This window comes from Benincasa hispida, chromosome 2 (assembly GCF_009727055.1).
Source record: "Benincasa hispida cultivar B227 chromosome 2, ASM972705v1, whole genome shotgun sequence".
NCBI classification, from domain to species: domain Eukaryota; kingdom Viridiplantae; phylum Streptophyta; class Magnoliopsida; order Cucurbitales; family Cucurbitaceae; genus Benincasa; species Benincasa hispida.
Window position 1 is genome coordinate 2,061,459 of NC_052350.1, and position 18,025 is coordinate 2,079,483.

At 32.6% G+C, this 18,025-nt stretch overlaps 2 protein-coding genes across 3 annotated transcripts; both read left to right on the forward strand.

Moving 5' to 3' along the window:
* The first annotated feature begins 1,784 nt into the window (after positions 1-1,784).
* Positions 1,785-5,577, forward strand: LOC120071319 (protein DETOXIFICATION 16-like). Its single transcript, XM_039023521.1, has 8 exons — positions 1,785-2,075; positions 2,510-3,054; positions 3,145-3,231; positions 3,323-3,379; positions 3,572-3,810; positions 4,365-4,483; positions 4,971-5,057; positions 5,143-5,577. Exons 1-8 carry the CDS (start codon positions 1,785-1,787, stop codon positions 5,200-5,202), a joined length of 1,485 nt encoding a protein of 494 aa, XP_038879449.1. The 3' UTR covers positions 5,203-5,577.
* Positions 5,578-11,862: 6,285 nt separating this feature from the next.
* Positions 11,863-16,099, forward strand: LOC120071236 (protein DETOXIFICATION 16-like). Of its 2 annotated transcripts, none has more exons than XR_005480189.1 (8): positions 11,863-12,156; positions 12,490-13,034; positions 13,125-13,211; positions 13,283-13,339; positions 13,953-14,191; positions 14,410-14,573; positions 14,767-14,885; positions 15,368-15,390. XR_005480189.1 is itself a non-coding variant. In XM_039023384.1 (8 exons), the coding sequence occupies exons 1-8, from the start codon at positions 11,863-11,865 to the stop codon at positions 15,593-15,595; spliced, it is 1,488 nt and encodes a 495-aa protein (XP_038879312.1). In that variant the 3' UTR covers positions 15,596-16,099. The 2 variants fall into 2 exon arrangements, 1 of the variants encoding a protein (XP_038879312.1); XM_039023384.1 differs by lacking the exon at positions 14,410-14,573 and adding an exon at positions 15,536-16,099 and having other exon boundaries at positions 15,368-15,454.
* The last annotated feature ends 1,926 nt before the right edge of the window (positions 16,100-18,025 follow it).

Here is an 18,025-nt window from a genome sequence, read left to right on the forward strand (position 1 = left end):
AGCCTGGATTTTTCGGATCATCAAATCATTCGAATATTTTAACTCAATTAGCAAGAAAAAAAAAAACTGCATTTTGGACTAAGATATCATAAGTTAATTTTGACGAAAAATCATAATTGTAGTGGGTGCAATGGTAATTACAAGAGGAAGGAAGACCTTTAATTGAATTGAATTACTTTAAAAAATAAATTACTATACATTTCTTTATTTCATTGAATTACTTCCAAAATTCTACTTAGCTGGTAAAGGAAGGCAGTTAGATCCACATCCATGATTTTCTAACCTATCTCTTCCTTTTTCCTTTTTCTTTTTTCTTTTTTGACCAAAAACATACCTACCAATAGGACACTACACATTTCTTTTATTTGATTGAATTACTTTCAATTTTATTTTTCTATCCTCCACTTAACTATTATTTAATCTATCTATTTCTTTCCAACTTTTATTATTTTTAATAAATAAATTTTAATTATTTATATTTAAAATTTAATTTAATTATAAATTTAGAGATTAGAATTTAGTTCATATGATTTGATAAGACTCTATGAATAGTTTCTATAATAAGAACTATTTATAACAATTTTATCAAACTATAAGAATTATTTATGGAGTAATTACAATGACAAAACCATTGGAATTATTTTCAAATATAATAAAATGTCAAAATGTCTCTGCTTATCATTAATAGAAAATGACATTTTTTTTATATTTATAAATAAGTTGATTCATTTTCTTATATTTGAAAATAACTCTTTATAAATTCACTTATTTATAAGGTTTTTCAAATTTATAATTTAGTCATTTAATTATAACTCAACAAGTTAGATGCTTCTTCTTTTTGGGTTAAATTTTTTCCTCTTTATCTATAATTTAATGCACTATTCATTTATAAATAAAATTTAGTAAAATCAATCTATGTCTCTATGCATTAGAGAAAGTTAAAATTTAATTTTTATTATAGACTATTTAGGAATGTTTTATCAAACTATTATTAACATTCAAATGATAGAGATTAAATTGTAATTTACCTATAAAAGTTGACCCAATACTTTCTATACAACACTTCAATTTCATTAATATTATTATGTATTGTCTAGGAAAGGTTGTTTTCCTTTTTGTTTGGAAGTACTAAAAACTGCATGTGAAGATAATATTGATGTGTGATATAAAACAACGTGTAGACAATTAGACGAATCCGTGACATTTATAAATCCTTTCATTAATTATTTTAAAAGTACAATGTACAATCAGAAAAATTATTTCAAAAAATAAAATTATTTGAAAATATTTAAAAAATATAGTAAAATTTTAGAATTATAGACACTAATAGAAGTATTTTAACATTTATCTTGGATAATTCTAAAAATTTATTATATTTTATTAATATTTTGACTTATTTTTATATATTTAAAAACAGTAGTTTAATTATAGATCACAGGAAAGTGTTGGTGAAAAGAAATTAGTCCAATTTTGACTATTCTTCTTTGTTTGCTTGCCTCACCCCCTTTTTCTCCGATCAGTGGACGTAAGCTTGAAAGCAACCTATGATTAAGGGGAGAAAGAGCGTGAAAGTGACCGAATAAGAAGAAAAAGGAAGAAGGAAGAATAAAAGAGAACCGAGCATGGTTCGAATCCCCACATCCGAAATGTAGGACGCAAAAACAATTAAACAACAACCATTCATCAAGAAGCAATTTCCAAATTTTCCACCCCTTCGACTTGTTTATATGTAGAGGTACCTCTCTTTCATTGAGTCTCTGACCCTCTCCAGAAGCAGAGAAATAATGGAGAAAGATAGCAGCTCGTCATTGAACTCCCCTCTTCTTCACATTTCTGGAGATGGGTTGATTTCTAATGGGGAGACACGAGCAAATGATAAGAACCATAGAAGGCAACAAGTAGGGGAAGAAATAAAGAAGCAGCTATGGCTAGCAGGGCCTCTAATATTGGTCAGTCTTTTACAATATTGTTTGCAGATGATTTCCGTCATGTTTGTCGGTCATCTCGGCGAATTATCTCTCTCTGGTGCTTCCATGGCTACGTCTTTTGCAACCGTCACTGGTTTCAGCTTATTGGTGAGTTAGGTTTCTTTTTGTTTCTCCAGAAAAACTCATTATCTTGCTCAATATTCATTAATGGGTTTGTTGAGAATGATGCATTGCAAAATTTTCATTAATGGGTTTATTGAGAATGATGCACTTTGATTTCAAAAGTCGACATCGGAATCTCCATCTATTTTCAGTGTATGATATGAGCATAAACCGTTGTGGTTTTGCTTCTAGTTTGAATCAAATGATCTCGTAATATCAGAGATAGTTGTGCTCTCCTCTATACCTACGTACATATCATTATCCCCTTATATAACCAATGTGGAACTTTGATTGCATTTCCAATGAGTTTTCTGGTCTTAGTCTGAATATTATTCAGCAAATTGAGAATGATGCACTTTGAGTTGAATTAGAAATCAGCCATGTTACTTAAAATTGTCTTAATTTGAATATATGTATAGATGGGGATGGCTAGTGCTCTGGATACATTCTGTGGTCAATCTTATGGAGCAAAGCAATATCATATGCTGGGAATTCATATGCAGCGAGCAATGTTTGTTCTTTCACTTGTGAGCATCCCTCTTGCAGTTATCTGGGCTAACACAGGAGAAATTCTGAAATTACTTGGCCAAGATGCTGAAATTTCAGCAGAAGCTGGGAAATATGCTATTTGCATGATTCCAAGCCTTTTTGCATATGGTTTACTACAGTGTCTGAACAGATTCTTACAAACCCAAAACGTTGTTTTCCCAATGGTGATGTGTTCTGGAATAGCTGCTTTGCTTCACATCCCCATATGTTGGATTCTGATATTTGAAATTGGACTCGAAATCCGAGGAGCGGCTATGGCCAATGCCATCTCTTATTGGATTAATGTGTTGATGTTGATGCTTTATGTTAAATATTCTTCTTCATGTTCCAAGTCTTGGACTGGCTTTTCAGTGCAGGCTTTTCAAAACATCCCAACTTTCCTTAGACTTGCAATTCCTTCAGCTTGCATGGTTTGGTAATTCTCACTTTACTATTACTCCTTTTTATCATCATCATGAAGATGTATTAATTTGTCTCATAATGTTTAACAAAATGCTCTCAACAGCTTGGAAATGTGGTCATTTGAGTTGATTGTGCTTTTATCTGGGCTTCTACCAAATCCAAAATTAGAGACATCAGTGCTTTCTATTAGGTAAATAACAAAAATCAGTTCTTATGGAGTAAGTTCTTGTTTCTTCTTATCTAGCCACTTCTAGCTTCACTGACTCATTATCTTTTTCCAGTCTCAATACAGCAACAATCTTTTGGATGATCCCATTTGGTATGAGTGGTGCAGGAAGGTAAATTTCATACAAATTTCTCATTAGAATCTCCATCGTCTCTATCAAGAACTTTACAAATGATCGCTTTCACATGTTCTTCTTCCATCTCTCTCTGAATTTTGAAACTAAAAACTTTGCATTCGTGACGAAAATGGGAAGAGTACAAACAAACGTTACTGAGATTTCTGTGTTTCTGTTTCATTTTGTAAGCACGCGAGTCTCAAACGAACTGGGAGCTGGCCGTCCTGCAGCAGCAAAGCTAGCTGGGTGTGTAGTTGTGACAATGGCCACTATTGAGGGGCTACTGCTTGCAACTATCTTAATTCTTATACGTAATGTTTGGGGCTATGCTTATAGCAGCGAAACAGAAGTGGTTGAATATTTAGCAACCATGCTTCCTATAGTTTCCATTTCCAGTTTCCTCGATGGACTTCAATGTGTGCTTTCAGGTTCTCATTCTATCTTATTCTACCATTATATGTTTTTCTTCTCTTAATACGTTTCATTTCATTTGCTTCCAACTAGCCTTGGAATGAAAATTGAAATAGAAGTCAAACCAACTTACATTAGAGTCTATAATTAACTCTTTTCACAAGTAGGCAATCCATAATGATTGTGATTGGTCTCTCCCATTTAATATCTATTCCTAGAGCCAAGTTGTTTAGATGACATTTTCTAGTCAAGCATTAAGATGTTTATTCCCATAAGAACATAGACAAAAGTATCACTTGTGTCAAGTTTGGTTAAAAAAAATCAACAAAAGTACAGCAAGTCTTTACAGGATATCAGGCTTTTTAATCCATGTTTTGGTATAGATATGCAGCCAAATGAATTTAATCTGTCTCTCTTGGTCATGCTTATTGATAAATCTTAGACTTGAGATTACATGTCTACAATCTGCACTAGGATTTTTCTACCCCTGTGGTCTAACCAGACACATTTTTCTTGTTCAAAATAATGACATTTTAAAGGATTTACTTGTATATGCATAAATACAATGTAGGCATTGCTAGAGGTTGTGGTTGGCAGAAGATTGGTGCATATGTCAATCTTGGATCATATTATATTGTGGGAATTCCATCTGCAGTTTTGCTTGCTTTTGTTTTGCACGTCGGTGGAAAGGTAAAAATGAAAATCATGATAATTATATTCATATGTCATTCATTCTTAGGCTGAATGTCCCTTATTCTTTCAAAGTTGCAATATTATTCTCGACCTCTTGTAAATATCTCAAAACTACCTGAGTAGAATCCTCTTAGACTTCCGGGCGAAAACTGGAATATGAAACAATGTTAGAGGTGACCAAAAACAGTGTAATGATCCAAATTTTCATTCTAGGTCACTAGACTCACTTACCCTATTGTTCCAAGTTGCTATTTCTGTTTTACATTCCAAATGATTTCTACTCCAAGATAGTTTTGAAACACTTATAAAAGGTCAAGGGTAACAAATTTCCATTCTAAAAGATCGAGGGTAACATCTCAACTTTTGAAAGAATATGGATACTTTTGAGACGAGGGACAAAGTTCATATACATTTTTTATAATTTAATCCAATTCTTACTGACCATAGTTCTTTCTAATCTTTGTCTGTAAATGACCCTTAATAGGGGCTGTGGTTTGGCATCATTTTGGCACTCATTGTCCAAGTCCTTTCTCTTGCTACCATTACCATCCGCACCAACTGGGACCAAGAAGTACAATTCATAACTCAAACCTCAACTTTGCTTTATTCCCCAATTAAATTTGATGTTTCTAATCCATCTGATTTGTGGTATTCAGGCAAAGATAGCTACAGAACGAGTATATGATTCAGTAATTCCAGGGAATGTTGTCTCATAAAACTAAAGTTTCTTGGTGAAGGAACTTTGTGATCGGGCTCTACTTCCTTTTTCAAAATCATTGAACCGTGGAAGCCAAGCCTGAAAGCTTCATTTTTGCAACATGACTATTAATCGATGATAGCTGAAGATTCTTTCACTTGAAGTTGATTTCTCAGTCTCCATGTGCTTAGAAATCGTTCGATCTAGATTAAATTACAAATTTAGGACTTATGGTTTGGAAAAAATTAAAATTCTCATCTCTATGGTTTGAATCCAATTTTTCAGTCTGTCATCTTGTGGTATGTTATGCTCTGTATATTGAATGAACATGTCAAACATTCCAGGTGCCACAAGTATTGCAAACTTCAAGAATTAAAGTGCTACTTTCATAAAAGCCTAGACACCAAAAGTGTTACTTTCATAAAAGCCTAGACACCAAAAGTGTTTTATAAACAAAAAGGAAAGAGAAAACAAGGTTAGGATTTTATTTTTTAAAACAGAGAAATTTAAAATCATCTGATCATTAGTTTTAAACCCTTTTTTTAAATTTTTACCATAAAGATAAAAGACACTAATTATCATTTCAAAAGTCTATAATTCTAATTATTAGAGCTATCATTTTATATGGAGTCTCGTTTGTGGATGATTATACCATCATGTTTGCTTCAACGACAACTTCTTTTGCATGGGTGAGTTGGTTTTGTAGGATCGGTATGACAACTCTAAATGGGGTAAATAGAATCAAACTAATTAAAATGTTTCACTAATGTGAGTCTAATTAAACAAATTAACAAATTTTTTGCAAACAAGTAATTTAAACAATAAATTTATACAAATAATTTCACTTTGAATTAAACAAGCAATTAACCATCATACTTTAAAACACAATTTTTAAATCTAATAAAAGGATTTATAAAAGATATATAAATTTAAGAACTACCAATCAAAATAAACATATATGAGTAATTAAATTTAAGAAAAAAAAATTACAAATAATTTCAAGCAATAAAATTTAAGAACAAATTAATTGCAAAATTAAATAGTTAAGGGATAGAGAAATTGACATCGAGAATTTTATAGTGGTTATAGTGGTACGACACAAGTGGCCTACATCCACTTCCCAAGTTCCTCTTGAGTTTGTCACTTAAACTTGATTCTTTTCCCGACTTAGAGTCGAACTACTATGACGTTCTCTTTTCGGGCGCAAGAACGAACCTTGATCATTTCCACGGTTGAAGATCAAACTCTTACAAGTCTTTTTTCAGGATTAAGAGCAACCCCTACAATGGATTTGAAATGGAACACAATATAAGGAAAATTCTCTCAAAGAGTAGATTTACAATTTAAAATACTCAACAAATCAATCATCACAACATAACATATCTCTCTCAAGAGGATGAAAAGAAGAAAAATTAAAGCTTAAAGAGAGCAACAATGGAAGTTTTTGTATTTTTGGGGAGGATTGAAATTATGAAAATTGTTCTCAATATTTGAATAATATGAGTTTAAATAAAGAGGAAAAATTATTGGAAATCGCATTTAATTTTGGATCATTGGATATTGGAAAAGAAAAAATGGTTGAGATAATTTCTTATTTTTAAAATAAGAAGTCATTAGACACAAACACAAAAATAATATTAAATTTCTTTTCTCTTTAAATTCTTTTTCTTTTTTAAAAAAACAACACAAAGCAAAAACCCAAAATTAGGGACCAAAATTAGGGGTGTTCAAAAGTCCGATGACCCGAAAAAATCGATCAACCGTACCCAGCACGCTCGATTTCGATTGGGTTATGAACTTTTTTGGATTGGGTTAGGTTCAAATAAATAAAAATTTTATGAATTGGATGGGTTCATGGGTCCCTTAAAATAACCCAAACCAACCTGAACTTATGTACTAATATATAAATATATTTATTTTAGTTTCTTTAATTTTATCAATTTTTGGATAATTTATTCTTCAACAACTCTTAAAAATAGTTTTTTTTTAGAAAGAAAATTTTCATTATATAAATTGAAATTGAGTTGTTAATCTTAATTCAATATATGAATATAATTAAATTAGATTTTTACATATTTACATTTTGCTTCTTTTTAGAACAAAATTTTAAATAAATGACCCGATTAACACGGACCAACCCAACCCAAATATTTCATGGTTGGGTTGGGTTCATTTTTTAATAAGAGTTATTTGGGTTGAAGAAATTTACAAACCGAACAATTGGGTTGAGTCTAAAAAGTCTTTCAACCAAATCTAACCCATGAACATCCGTATCACAAATTGCTACTAAATACAACTGGGTCAAAATTATCGTTTTGCTCGTGTAATTACATTTAACTCCTTAAGTATCACTAATCCCTTTAATGAACAATTAGTTAAACTCCAACTATAATCGAATCCTTCTTGGGCCAGGAGAGAGTGTGGCACCACATTATTCAAGCCCCGAAATTAGCGCTTAAGGGAGTAATTTCTACTTACTCTAACAATAGAAGAGTGAATTCCTTCTTGTGTAGTTATGTTCCCAGCTCCCCAATCAGACGAGCCCCAAAATAGTAGGTTTATTGAGTCGGCGACCTTGGCCACCCTCATCCATACAGATCAAAGGACCTCCTTCATAGGTAGGAGTTCACAACTCACTCAGGATTCAAGTCAAGTCACCTATGATCTTCTAGGTGAAATGTAAATCTTTTCTAGCAACGGTGTTATAAGGAGAGACTACCCATTTCATGGTCCAGTCTTATACAAACTCTTTGTATAGGATACTTCTGTTCACTTGTCTCCACATGAATGATCATAATCGGATCATTTGTAGCACTTTATAATAATTGTAACAACTACAAAACGGGTCGTACTCATAGTGTCATTATGGATAAGGTTCCCAACCTTATCCATCTACTACAGACCGTTCAAGTTGTCACTTAAACATGATCCAACTAAGGAGAAAATTAGATGATAAATCAGAAAAATGTATTATGGTAGGCTATAGTGAAAATTCTAAAGCTTATCGATTGTATAATCCTTTGTTGAAAAAGATTATTATTAGTCAGGATGTGATTTTCATTGAAGATGAATCCTGGAACTGGAATGTTGTTGGAGAAGTAGAAAGCCTATATCATGTTAACATGGATGGGAATGGAGATGCTCAAGACTCATAGCAAGTAGAGATTCAGGCAGTGGCGTCATCTTCATCTGCATCGCCATCTCCCACAAGTGATGATGATATATCACCAAGGAGAATGAGAAATATTTAAGAAATTTATAATGAATGAGAAATATTTAAGAAATTTATAATGCTGCTAGTAGAATTGATGATGATGTTGCTGATTTTGTATTATTTTCTAGTGTTGATCCTATAAATTTTGATGAGGCGATCCAAGATGAAAAATGGAAGATTGCAATGGATCGAGAATAAAAAAAAAAGAAACATGGGAGTTGGTGGATCTTCCAGTAAACAAACAAGTTCTTGGAGTAAAATGGGTGTACAGAATAAAACTGAAGTTAAATGATGAAATTGAAAAATACAAGGCAAGAATTGTTGTAAATAGCTACAAGCAGGAATATGGTGTGAATTATGAAGAGAACTTTGCTCCTGTGATAAGAATTGAAACAGTTTGATTGATTTTGTCTTTGGTTGCTCAAAATGAGTGGAAAGTTTATCAAATGGATGTAAAATCCGCTTTTTTGAATGGACACTTGAAGGAAGAGATATTCGTTGAACAACCTTTGGGTTATGTGAAAAAAGGAGAAGAAGACAAAGTGTACAAGTTGAAAAAGGCTTTGTATGGATTGAAGCAAACTCCGCAAGCTTGGTATAGTCGCACTAACAGTTTCTTTATAAAGACAGGTTTTTGAAGGTATCCATAAGAGCATGCACTCTATGTTAAAGAAGAAAAGTATGGCAAATTTCTTATTGTTTCATTATATGTCGATGATTTACTTTTTACTAGAAATGATAAAATGTTGTGTGATGATTCTAAGAATTCCATGAAAAGAGAATTTGAGATGAGTGATATGGGTCTCATCTATTATTTTTTTTTTTTGGAATTGAAGTCAATAAAAAGATGGAGAGATTGTCATCTCACAACAAAAGTATGCTCGTGATTTGCTGAAAAATTCAAAATGGAAAATGCTTTTCCTTGTAACACGCTCATGGATGCAAATTTGAAATTGAGCAAGAATGATATTGGAGAAAATGTTGATCCAAGCTTATATCAAAGCTTAGTTGGAAGCTTGATGTACATGACTGCAACAAGACTTGATATTCTATTTGCTGTAAATATGTTAAGCAAATTCATGTCAAGCCCGAAAAGAAGTCATTGGGAAGCGGGTAAACGAGTGCTTCGTTACATTCTTGGCACTATTAATTTTGGAATTTATTACAAGGAAGTTTCAGAATCAGTGTTAGTTGGTTTTTGTGATAATGATTGGGGTGGTAATGTTGATGATCATAAAAGCTGGTTATGTTTTTAGCATTGGTTCGGGTGTTTTTTCATGGACTTCAAAGAAACAACCTGTTATTACTCTTTCTACCACCGAAGCAGAATACATCTCTTTATCTTATGGCTTAGATGGATGTTGAAAGAATTGAAGTGTACGCAAAGAAGTCAAACTATTTTATATTTTGATAATGGTTCTGCCATTGCATTATAAAAAAAAAATCCAGTCTTCCATGGAAGAAGCAAACATATTAGAATCAAGTATCATTTTATCAAAGACTTGGTTAAAGATGGAGAAGTGATGGAGAAACATTGCAAGACTCAAGATCAGGTGACATATTTTTACGAAGGCACTGAAGTTTGACTTATTTATTAAGTTCAGAGAAAAGTTTGGAGTTGCTCAAGTCTAGATTAAGAGAGGATGATAGAATTAATCTAGACTTATATTCAAGGTGCATGACTTACATTTAATTAGATACATGAATAGTTGAGATTCAAGGAATAGTTGAATACATGAATTACAAGATACATTGATGAATGTTCATGTATTGGTGAAAAGTCACATGTATTTGTATTTATCATTGATATCTTTTGATGTATTTTCCTACTAGTATAAATATATGCAGGATTTGTCATTTGTAAGCAAGCCAAAAAAATAAAGTAATATTCATGTTTTAGTTTCTCCAATCTTATGTGAGTAAGAGAATAATCTTCTTTCTTTTATCTATTGAGTTGTATTGTGAGGGCCTACTTCATTTCCAACGGGCCATTGCAAGAAGAAAGAGTTGAATGTAGTAATTTACCATGATGAAGAGATCCCATACCTAACAAATGAGGAGGAAGTAACAGGCTAGATGGAGGAAGAAGTGTCGACGACATTAGAAACACTGGATATGGGAACAGAAGAGTCTGATGAAATGGGTCTGTCTTTGAACTCGATGGTCGGATTAGGTTCCCCCAGAATAATAAAAGTCATGAGGTTGGCGAGGGATAGGCAAGTCATGGTTTTTGATCGATAACACGGCTTCCCATAATTTTATTGATGAGGAGTTGGTAAAAGCATTCAACATCCTACGCTCACCGACTACAAGCTACAGAATTATGCTGGGCACGGGCAAATCCATACCAAAGACGGACATCTGCAAAGGTGTAGTACTTACCTTATCAATTTTAACTGTTGTAAATGATTTGATCCTTTACTGTCGGGCAATACGAACATAGTTCTTGGGTGCAATGGCTAATGACCTTGAGTCATGTGGAATGTGATAAGCGGCCATTTGAGATGGACTTCCAAGTAGGGGAATGGAAGCTGCACTTGCAAGGAGACAGAAGTTTGATGAAGTCTCAGGTGTCTCTGAAGTCTATGATAAAAGTCGTGTGTGGGGGAAGGGGGAAGGACATGACGTATTGATTGAATTGAACGCCACTGAACCACAGGTTGAAGAACAGTCATGGGAAGATGCCTTCCCTAAAATTTTGGAGTTTTTTGAGACAACACTCCATGAGTATATACAAAAAATAAATAAACCAAAGGGGAGGGCAAAATACGCAAAATGATGTAGTCAATAATGAGTGGAGAAAGTTGTTACATGAGAGAGTGAATCGTGGGATAATTCTGTTACTATAGTTTTTTCATCTTTATCTTTTTGCCATTTCATTAAAATTGTAGCTCTTTGAGTAAATTGGGAGGAAGACCTCGAGCTTCCTTGGCTCTTGGCTCTTCGCCTAAATAGTGAATATATAAACTTGGGACTTTTATCATAAAATTAAATAAAATCCAGTGACAAAAAGTTAATTATAAAGACAATCTATTAAATGATGGTTTTGATTAACCAGAGAAAAATCTATTTTTTGAACACACATTATTATTTCAACTTTTTTGGTAAAAATTATTTAAAATATCATATTTTAAAAGCTATTTATTTGAGTGATTGTCAAACAGTTCATTTTTTATAAAATGATTTATTTTTAAAAACAAACACTTGAAAAGTTAATCTAAACCAATTCTGACCCTATATTAAGTACTAAAAAGGCATACCGTTACGACTTCTCCACACATTTACAAAATAACAATTAAATAACAACCAACCAAGTTTTAAAATAAAAATAAAAAATAAAAATAACAACCAATGATTATTCAACATTGTAGGAAGCCATCTCCAAATTTTCCACGCCTCCCTTCCTTCACGTGTTTATATGTACTCTCCAGGCCTAGCCCTTTGCACTTCTCAGCAAGCAGAGAAATGATGGAGAAAGGTACCGGCTCCTCATTGAACTCTCCCCTTCTTCACATTTCTGGAGATGGTTTGAATTTCAGTGGCGAGAGACGAGCCGATGATAAGTACCATAGAAGGCAACAAGTAGCGGAGGAAATAAAGAAGCAGCTATGGCTAGCTGGGCCGCTAATATTGGTCAGCCTCTTACAATATTGTTTGCAGATGATTTCCGTCATGTTTGTCGGTCATCTCGGCGAATTGCCCCTCTCTGGTGCTTCCATGGCCACTTCTTTTGCAACCGTCACTGGTTTCAGCTTATTGGTGAGTTGGGTTTCTGTTTGTTTCTCCAGAAAAACTCATTGTCTTGCTCAATATTCAATAATGGGTTTATACAGAATGATTCACTTCGATTTCTAAACTAGTCATCTTACTTAAATTGGTCTTAGTTTGAATATTATCTAGCTGTTAGATGATATAATATTAACTTTACTTCTCATCATAAGCTTATGGGTCAATCAGTGTTTTAAGATGGAATCAGTCATCAGGGCAGGTTGGCGATTTAAGACTAGCAAATTGAGAATGATGCAATTTGAGTTATTAAGTTAAAAATCAGTCATGTTACTTAAAATGGTCTTAATTTCTATGTATGTATAGATGGGGATGGCTAGTGCTCTGGATACATTTTGTGGCCAATCTTATGGAGCGAAGCAGTATCATATGCTGGGAATTCAAATGCAGCGAGCAATGTTTGTTCTTATACTCGTGAGCATCCCTCTTGCAGTTATCTGGGCTAACACTGGAGAAATTCTGAAATTACTTGGTCAAGATGCTGAAATTGCAGCAGAAGCTGGGAAATATGCTATTTGCATGATTCCAAGCGTTTTTGCATATGGTTTACTTCAATGTCTGAACAGATTCTTACAAACCCAAAACGTTGTTTTCCCAATGGTGATTTGTTCTGGAATAGCAGTTTTGCTTCACATCCCCATGTGTTGGATTCTGGTATTCAAAGTTGGACTCGAACTCCGAGGAGCGGCTATGGCCAACTCCATCTCTTATTCGTTCAATGTGTTCATAGCTATGCTTTATGTTAAGTATTCTTCTTCATGTTCCAAGTCTTGGACTGGCTTTTCAGTGCAGGCTTTTCACAACATCCCATCTTTCCTTAAACTTGCAATTCCTTCAGCTTGCATGGTTTGGTAATTATCACTTTACTATTTCTCCTTTTTATCATCATCATAAAGATGTATTAATTTGTTTCACAATGATTAACAAAATTCTCTCAACAGCTTGGAAATGTGGTCATTTGAGTTGATTGTTCTTTTATCTGGGCTTCTACCAAATCCGAAATTAGAGACATCAGTGCTTTCAATTAGGTAATTAACAGACGTTCTTTTTTCTTCTTATCTAGCCACCACTAGCTGCACTGACACATATTCTTTACCAGCCTTACTACAGCTGCAGTAATTTGGACGATCTCATTTGGCATGAGTGGTGTAGGAAGGTAAATTTCATACAATTTCTCAATAGAATCTCTCTGTCTCTACCAAGAACCCCATCTATGATCACTTTCGCATGCTGTTCTTCCATCTCTCCTGAATTTGGAAAGTTAAAAACTTTGCACTTGTCATTTGTGACAAAAATGGAAAGAAGACAAACTAAAAAGCACATACACTTTAGTTTGGCTAGTGTGTCTGTATCCGAAACGTGTCAGACACTTAGATAATCTGGTATTTGTTGGACACATATCATACACTTATTAGTACAACAAATGTATTAGAATGCATAGAACACTTATTGAATAGATATAAAAAAGACATATATGACAACAATAATAATTTTTTTAGTATAAAATACATAAAACTAATTTTTTAAGCATATAAATGCATCAACCCATTTACTTTGAATTTTCATCGGATACAAAAATGATATATATTTTAAAAAATGTAGATTTTAATAAATGTATCCTTGCTGTGTCATGTCCTAGATTTTTAAAAAATGTTGTGTAGTCATGTTCTTGTCTTGTCATGTCATATCCGTGTCTGTATCCGTATATGTGCTTCTTAGAAGAAGAAAAATGTAACTGAGATTCATATGTTTCTGTTTCATTTTGTAAGCACGCGAGTCTCAAACGAACTAGGAGCTGGCCATCCTGCAACAGCAAAGCTAGCTGGGTGTGTAGTTATGACAATGGTCGCTATTCATGGGCTACTGGTTGGAACTTTCTTCATTCTTATACGTAATGTTTGGGGCTATGCTTTTAGCAACGAACGAGAAGTGGCTGAATACTTGGCAAAGATGCTTCCTATAGTTGCAGTTTCCGAATTTTTCTCAGGACTTCAGTGTGTGCTTTCAGGTTTTCATTTTATCATATTCCACAAATATTTACTTTTTCTCTTTATATATGTTTCATTTCATTCGACTTCAACTAGCCTTGGAATGAAAATTGAAGTCGAAGTTGAACCAACATTACCTGATGGACATTAGAGTTTAAAATTTACCCTTTTGATAATTATGCAATCCATAATGATTGTGATTAGTCTCTACCATTAACATCTATTCCAAAATCTACAGACAAGTTGTCTAGATGACATTTTCTGGTCAGGCAGTAAGATGAGATGCGTATTCCCATTAAAACATACACAAAAAGTACCACTTGTGTTGAGTTGGATTATAAAAAATTTACAAAGGAGTACTCACAGGATATCAGACCTTTTAATGCATATTTTGGTAAATAGGTACGCAGCCAAATGAATTTAATCTCTCTCTTTTGTCATGGTTACTGCTAAATCTCTGCTTTGTGTTAATGTTAGACTTGGGATTGCATGTATACCGCCTGTTATTACTTGACTTGGTGTTTCCATGAAGATATTTTTACCCTTGTGGTCTAACCAGGCACATTTTACTTGTTTGTGCATAAAAACAATGCAGGCATTGCTAGGGGATGTGGGTGGCAAAAGATTGGTGCATATGTCAATCTTGGATCATATTATATCGTGGGAATTCCATCCGCAGTTCTGCTTGCTTTTGTTTTTCACTTTGGTGGCAAGGTAAAAACGATAATCATGAATGATCATATGTCATTCATTCTTAAGCCAAATTATACAAAATAATCATGAACTTAGCTCTTTTGTTTTAAAAATACCCTTATTCTTTCAAAAGTTGCAGTATTACTCTTCCCCTGTTATATATAATCCAAAACTACCCTTGGAGTAGAAATAGTTTTAAGTTTTCAGATGAAAATTGAGATCTAAAAAGGTGTGGTGTGATCCAAATTCTCATTTTAATTCAATGCCCCACCATTTCAAGTCCCAATTTCTATCTGAAATTTTAAAAGATTTCTACTCCGAAGGTTGTTTTGAAACGCTTATGAAAGGTTAAGGTATAAGGGTAACAACTTCTGAAAGAATAAGGATAAATTTGAAACAAACGACAAAGTACAGAAGCATTTTGGATAATCTAATCTAACATAATTCTTACTCCAGAATTCTTCTTTAAAACTTTTTTTTCTATTGTAAATGATCCTTAATAGGGGCTGTGGTTTGGCATCATGTTTGCACTCCTAGTCCAAGCATTTTCTCTTGCAACCATTACCATCCGCACCAACTGGGACCAAGAAGTACAATTCATAACTCAAATCTCAACTTTGCTTTATTTCCCGAACTTGAGGTTTCTAATGTATTCATTTTTGCTATTCCAGGCAAAGAAAGCTACAGAACGAGTTTATGATGCAGCAATTCCAAGGAATATTGTCTCATGAAACTAGAGTTTCTTGGTGGAGGAGCTTTATGATTGAGCTCTACTTTCTCTTGAATATCAATGAATTGTGGAAGTCAAGCAAGCCTGAAAGCTTCATTTTTGCAACATGGCTCTTAGGCAAATAATTGATATCTCAGTCTCCATTTGTTTAGAAATCATTCAATCAAAGCTCAGGAGGTACCCTGTGCACTTATATTTATATCCAGCATTTCAGTTTGTTGTCTTCTACTATTTTATGCTATGTATATTGAAAAGTGGAGGTGCCACAGCATTGCAAAGTGAAGGTGGAGAATTAGAGAAGAAAAATATACAATTTGGAGTCTTGTTCTTGTCCTTGGGGATAAATATTGGTAATGAATATTACGTTGTTTAGGCTTCTTTTGAACAGGTGATTGGTTTCAGCTTGTTGGTGAGTTAGTTTTCTGTTTGTTTCCCGGGGAAAACATATCCTCTTGCTTGCGTTGGAAATATTGAATAAAGTTATTTGGAGAAAATTCAATTTATACTCTCCAAACTTTGGAGTCGTATCAATTAAAATTTTAAACTAATAATTGTACTGAATTAAATTCTAAACTTTCATAAGCAAATCAATTTAGATTATCCGGTAGTAATTTATCATTATATTTATATGATTCCTTTAAAGTCCGTTGAAAAGAAATCAAAGTATCTTTGATACTACTGTTGAGAAAATGAAATTGATGAAAAAAATAAATATTTGCAGAAGCAGATTAATATCTCAATGTTTGTTAAACAAAGTGAAGAAAAATGAAAATAAGAATGAAATTCAAACTTTTATCGGAACAAAGTGTAAACTTAATAATTTACAAATTAAAGGCATATTAAGAGTATAAACTTAATACCCTAAAATTAAAAACTTCAAAATAAAAAAATAAAAAATAAATTAAACAATAAAATAAATAACTTAAAACATTAAATTTTGTAACATTAAAATTTGAAACTAAAGGTGGAAAAGAAAAAAACTCATAATTCAACTAAGTCAACTCAAAATCACTTAACAAATTTATTATTCTCCCAAAATTCTGCCAAATTAGCCTCAAACAATGATATAATTCTTCACAAATAAGCCGATCAAACTAAAAGAATCTGAGAAGATGAAAATTCACAACCATCCATTTGTTTCATGGAAAAAAAAATTGTTGTCAAACTTATGAAAATTATGCATGTATGATTTTAAAATAAAATTCCAATGGATGGTCATGAGAGTTTAGAATTTTAAGTTGTACAATTATAAGTTTGGAGTTTGATACAATCCACAAAATTTAAGGATATTTATGTTTAGGATTGGGTATTGAAAATCCTTAAAGTTTTAAAAGCGTTTAATATATAAAATAAAATTTTGACTCTACATTTAAAATGTTTATAAACTTTTAATTTTGTGTTTGATAATTTATTAGCTAATTTTTAATTATATGTCTAATAAGTTCACGTGGATCTATTAGAATCAAAACTGTATAAATTTGAAAGCTTTTTACCCATGTGACATAATTTTAGAAGTCTAATTATTATATTTGTAATATAAACATTTCTATTTAAAAAGTAGATATATAAAGACGAAAATTGATCAAAATGTTACTCAGAGATAAAATACAAAAAACTAAGTGACATTACCTTTTTAGACTTCGAGTTTTGAATGTTAGGTGTGCTTGGTTCATCAGTTTTCAAAATGTAACTTTTTAGGGACCAAATACCTTATTCTTAAAAATTCGAAGACTGAAAAGGTAATTTTCGTTTAAAAAATAGAGTTGGTTGCACAAATAACAATTATGCCTAAAATATAAAAGATATAGGATAAACATATTAGGACAAATTAGCAACAGATATCACCGATAGTAGCTATCAGTGATAGCCATATTGGTAAATGACTAAAAAGTCCTCGTGCAGCCCACTATATTGTGTTTTTTCTTCCAGATTTCTCAAATTGAAAGTTATCACTGATAGCTGCTATCAATGATAACTTTCAATTTGAGAAATATGACATAGTAACACTTGAAGTATTACCTATCAATTATCAGTGGCTATCATTGATACACTTTCATCAACTGGAATCAAACTTGAAATATTAACACTTAAAGTTATCAGTGGTTATCAATAATAGACTTTGATACGTAATTAACAACTTTCAAAGAAACTATCAACTTTTAAAGATTAACGTTTAAAGTTATAAGTGATAGAAGTCTATCAATGAGAGCTCTATAAGTAACTATCACTGATATCTCTATCTAAGTCATATCACCAATATCATTAATATCATTCATTTAATTGCTATATACCTAAGGCGTATCACTGATATACAGATATCAATGAGAGTTTCTATCAATGATATATAGCTTCTATCAGTAGCTATCGCTGACAACTTTTAACAGTGGCTATCAATAATAGATTTTCATCAAATGGAATCGACTTTTATATT

Coding starts and splice junctions, on each gene's coding strand:
- LOC120071319 (XM_039023521.1), top strand. CDS start 1,785: ATGGAGAAAGATAGCAGCTCGTCATTGAACTCCCCTCTTCTTCACATT. Junction 3,811..4,364: donor ACTTCAATGTGTGCTTTCAG/GTTCTCATTCTA, acceptor AATACAATGTAG/GCATTGCTAGAGGTTGTGGT. Junction 4,484..4,970: donor TTTTGCACGTCGGTGGAAAG/GTAAAAATGAAA, acceptor GACCCTTAATAG/GGGCTGTGGTTTGGCATCAT.
- LOC120071236 (XM_039023384.1), top strand. CDS start 11,863: ATGATGGAGAAAGGTACCGGCTCCTCATTGAACTCTCCCCTTCTTCAC. Junction 14,192..14,766: donor ACTTCAGTGTGTGCTTTCAG/GTTTTCATTTTA, acceptor AAAACAATGCAG/GCATTGCTAGGGGATGTGGG. Junction 15,455..15,535: donor GCACCAACTGGGACCAAGAA/GTACAATTCATA, acceptor TTGCTATTCCAG/GCAAAGAAAGCTACAGAACG.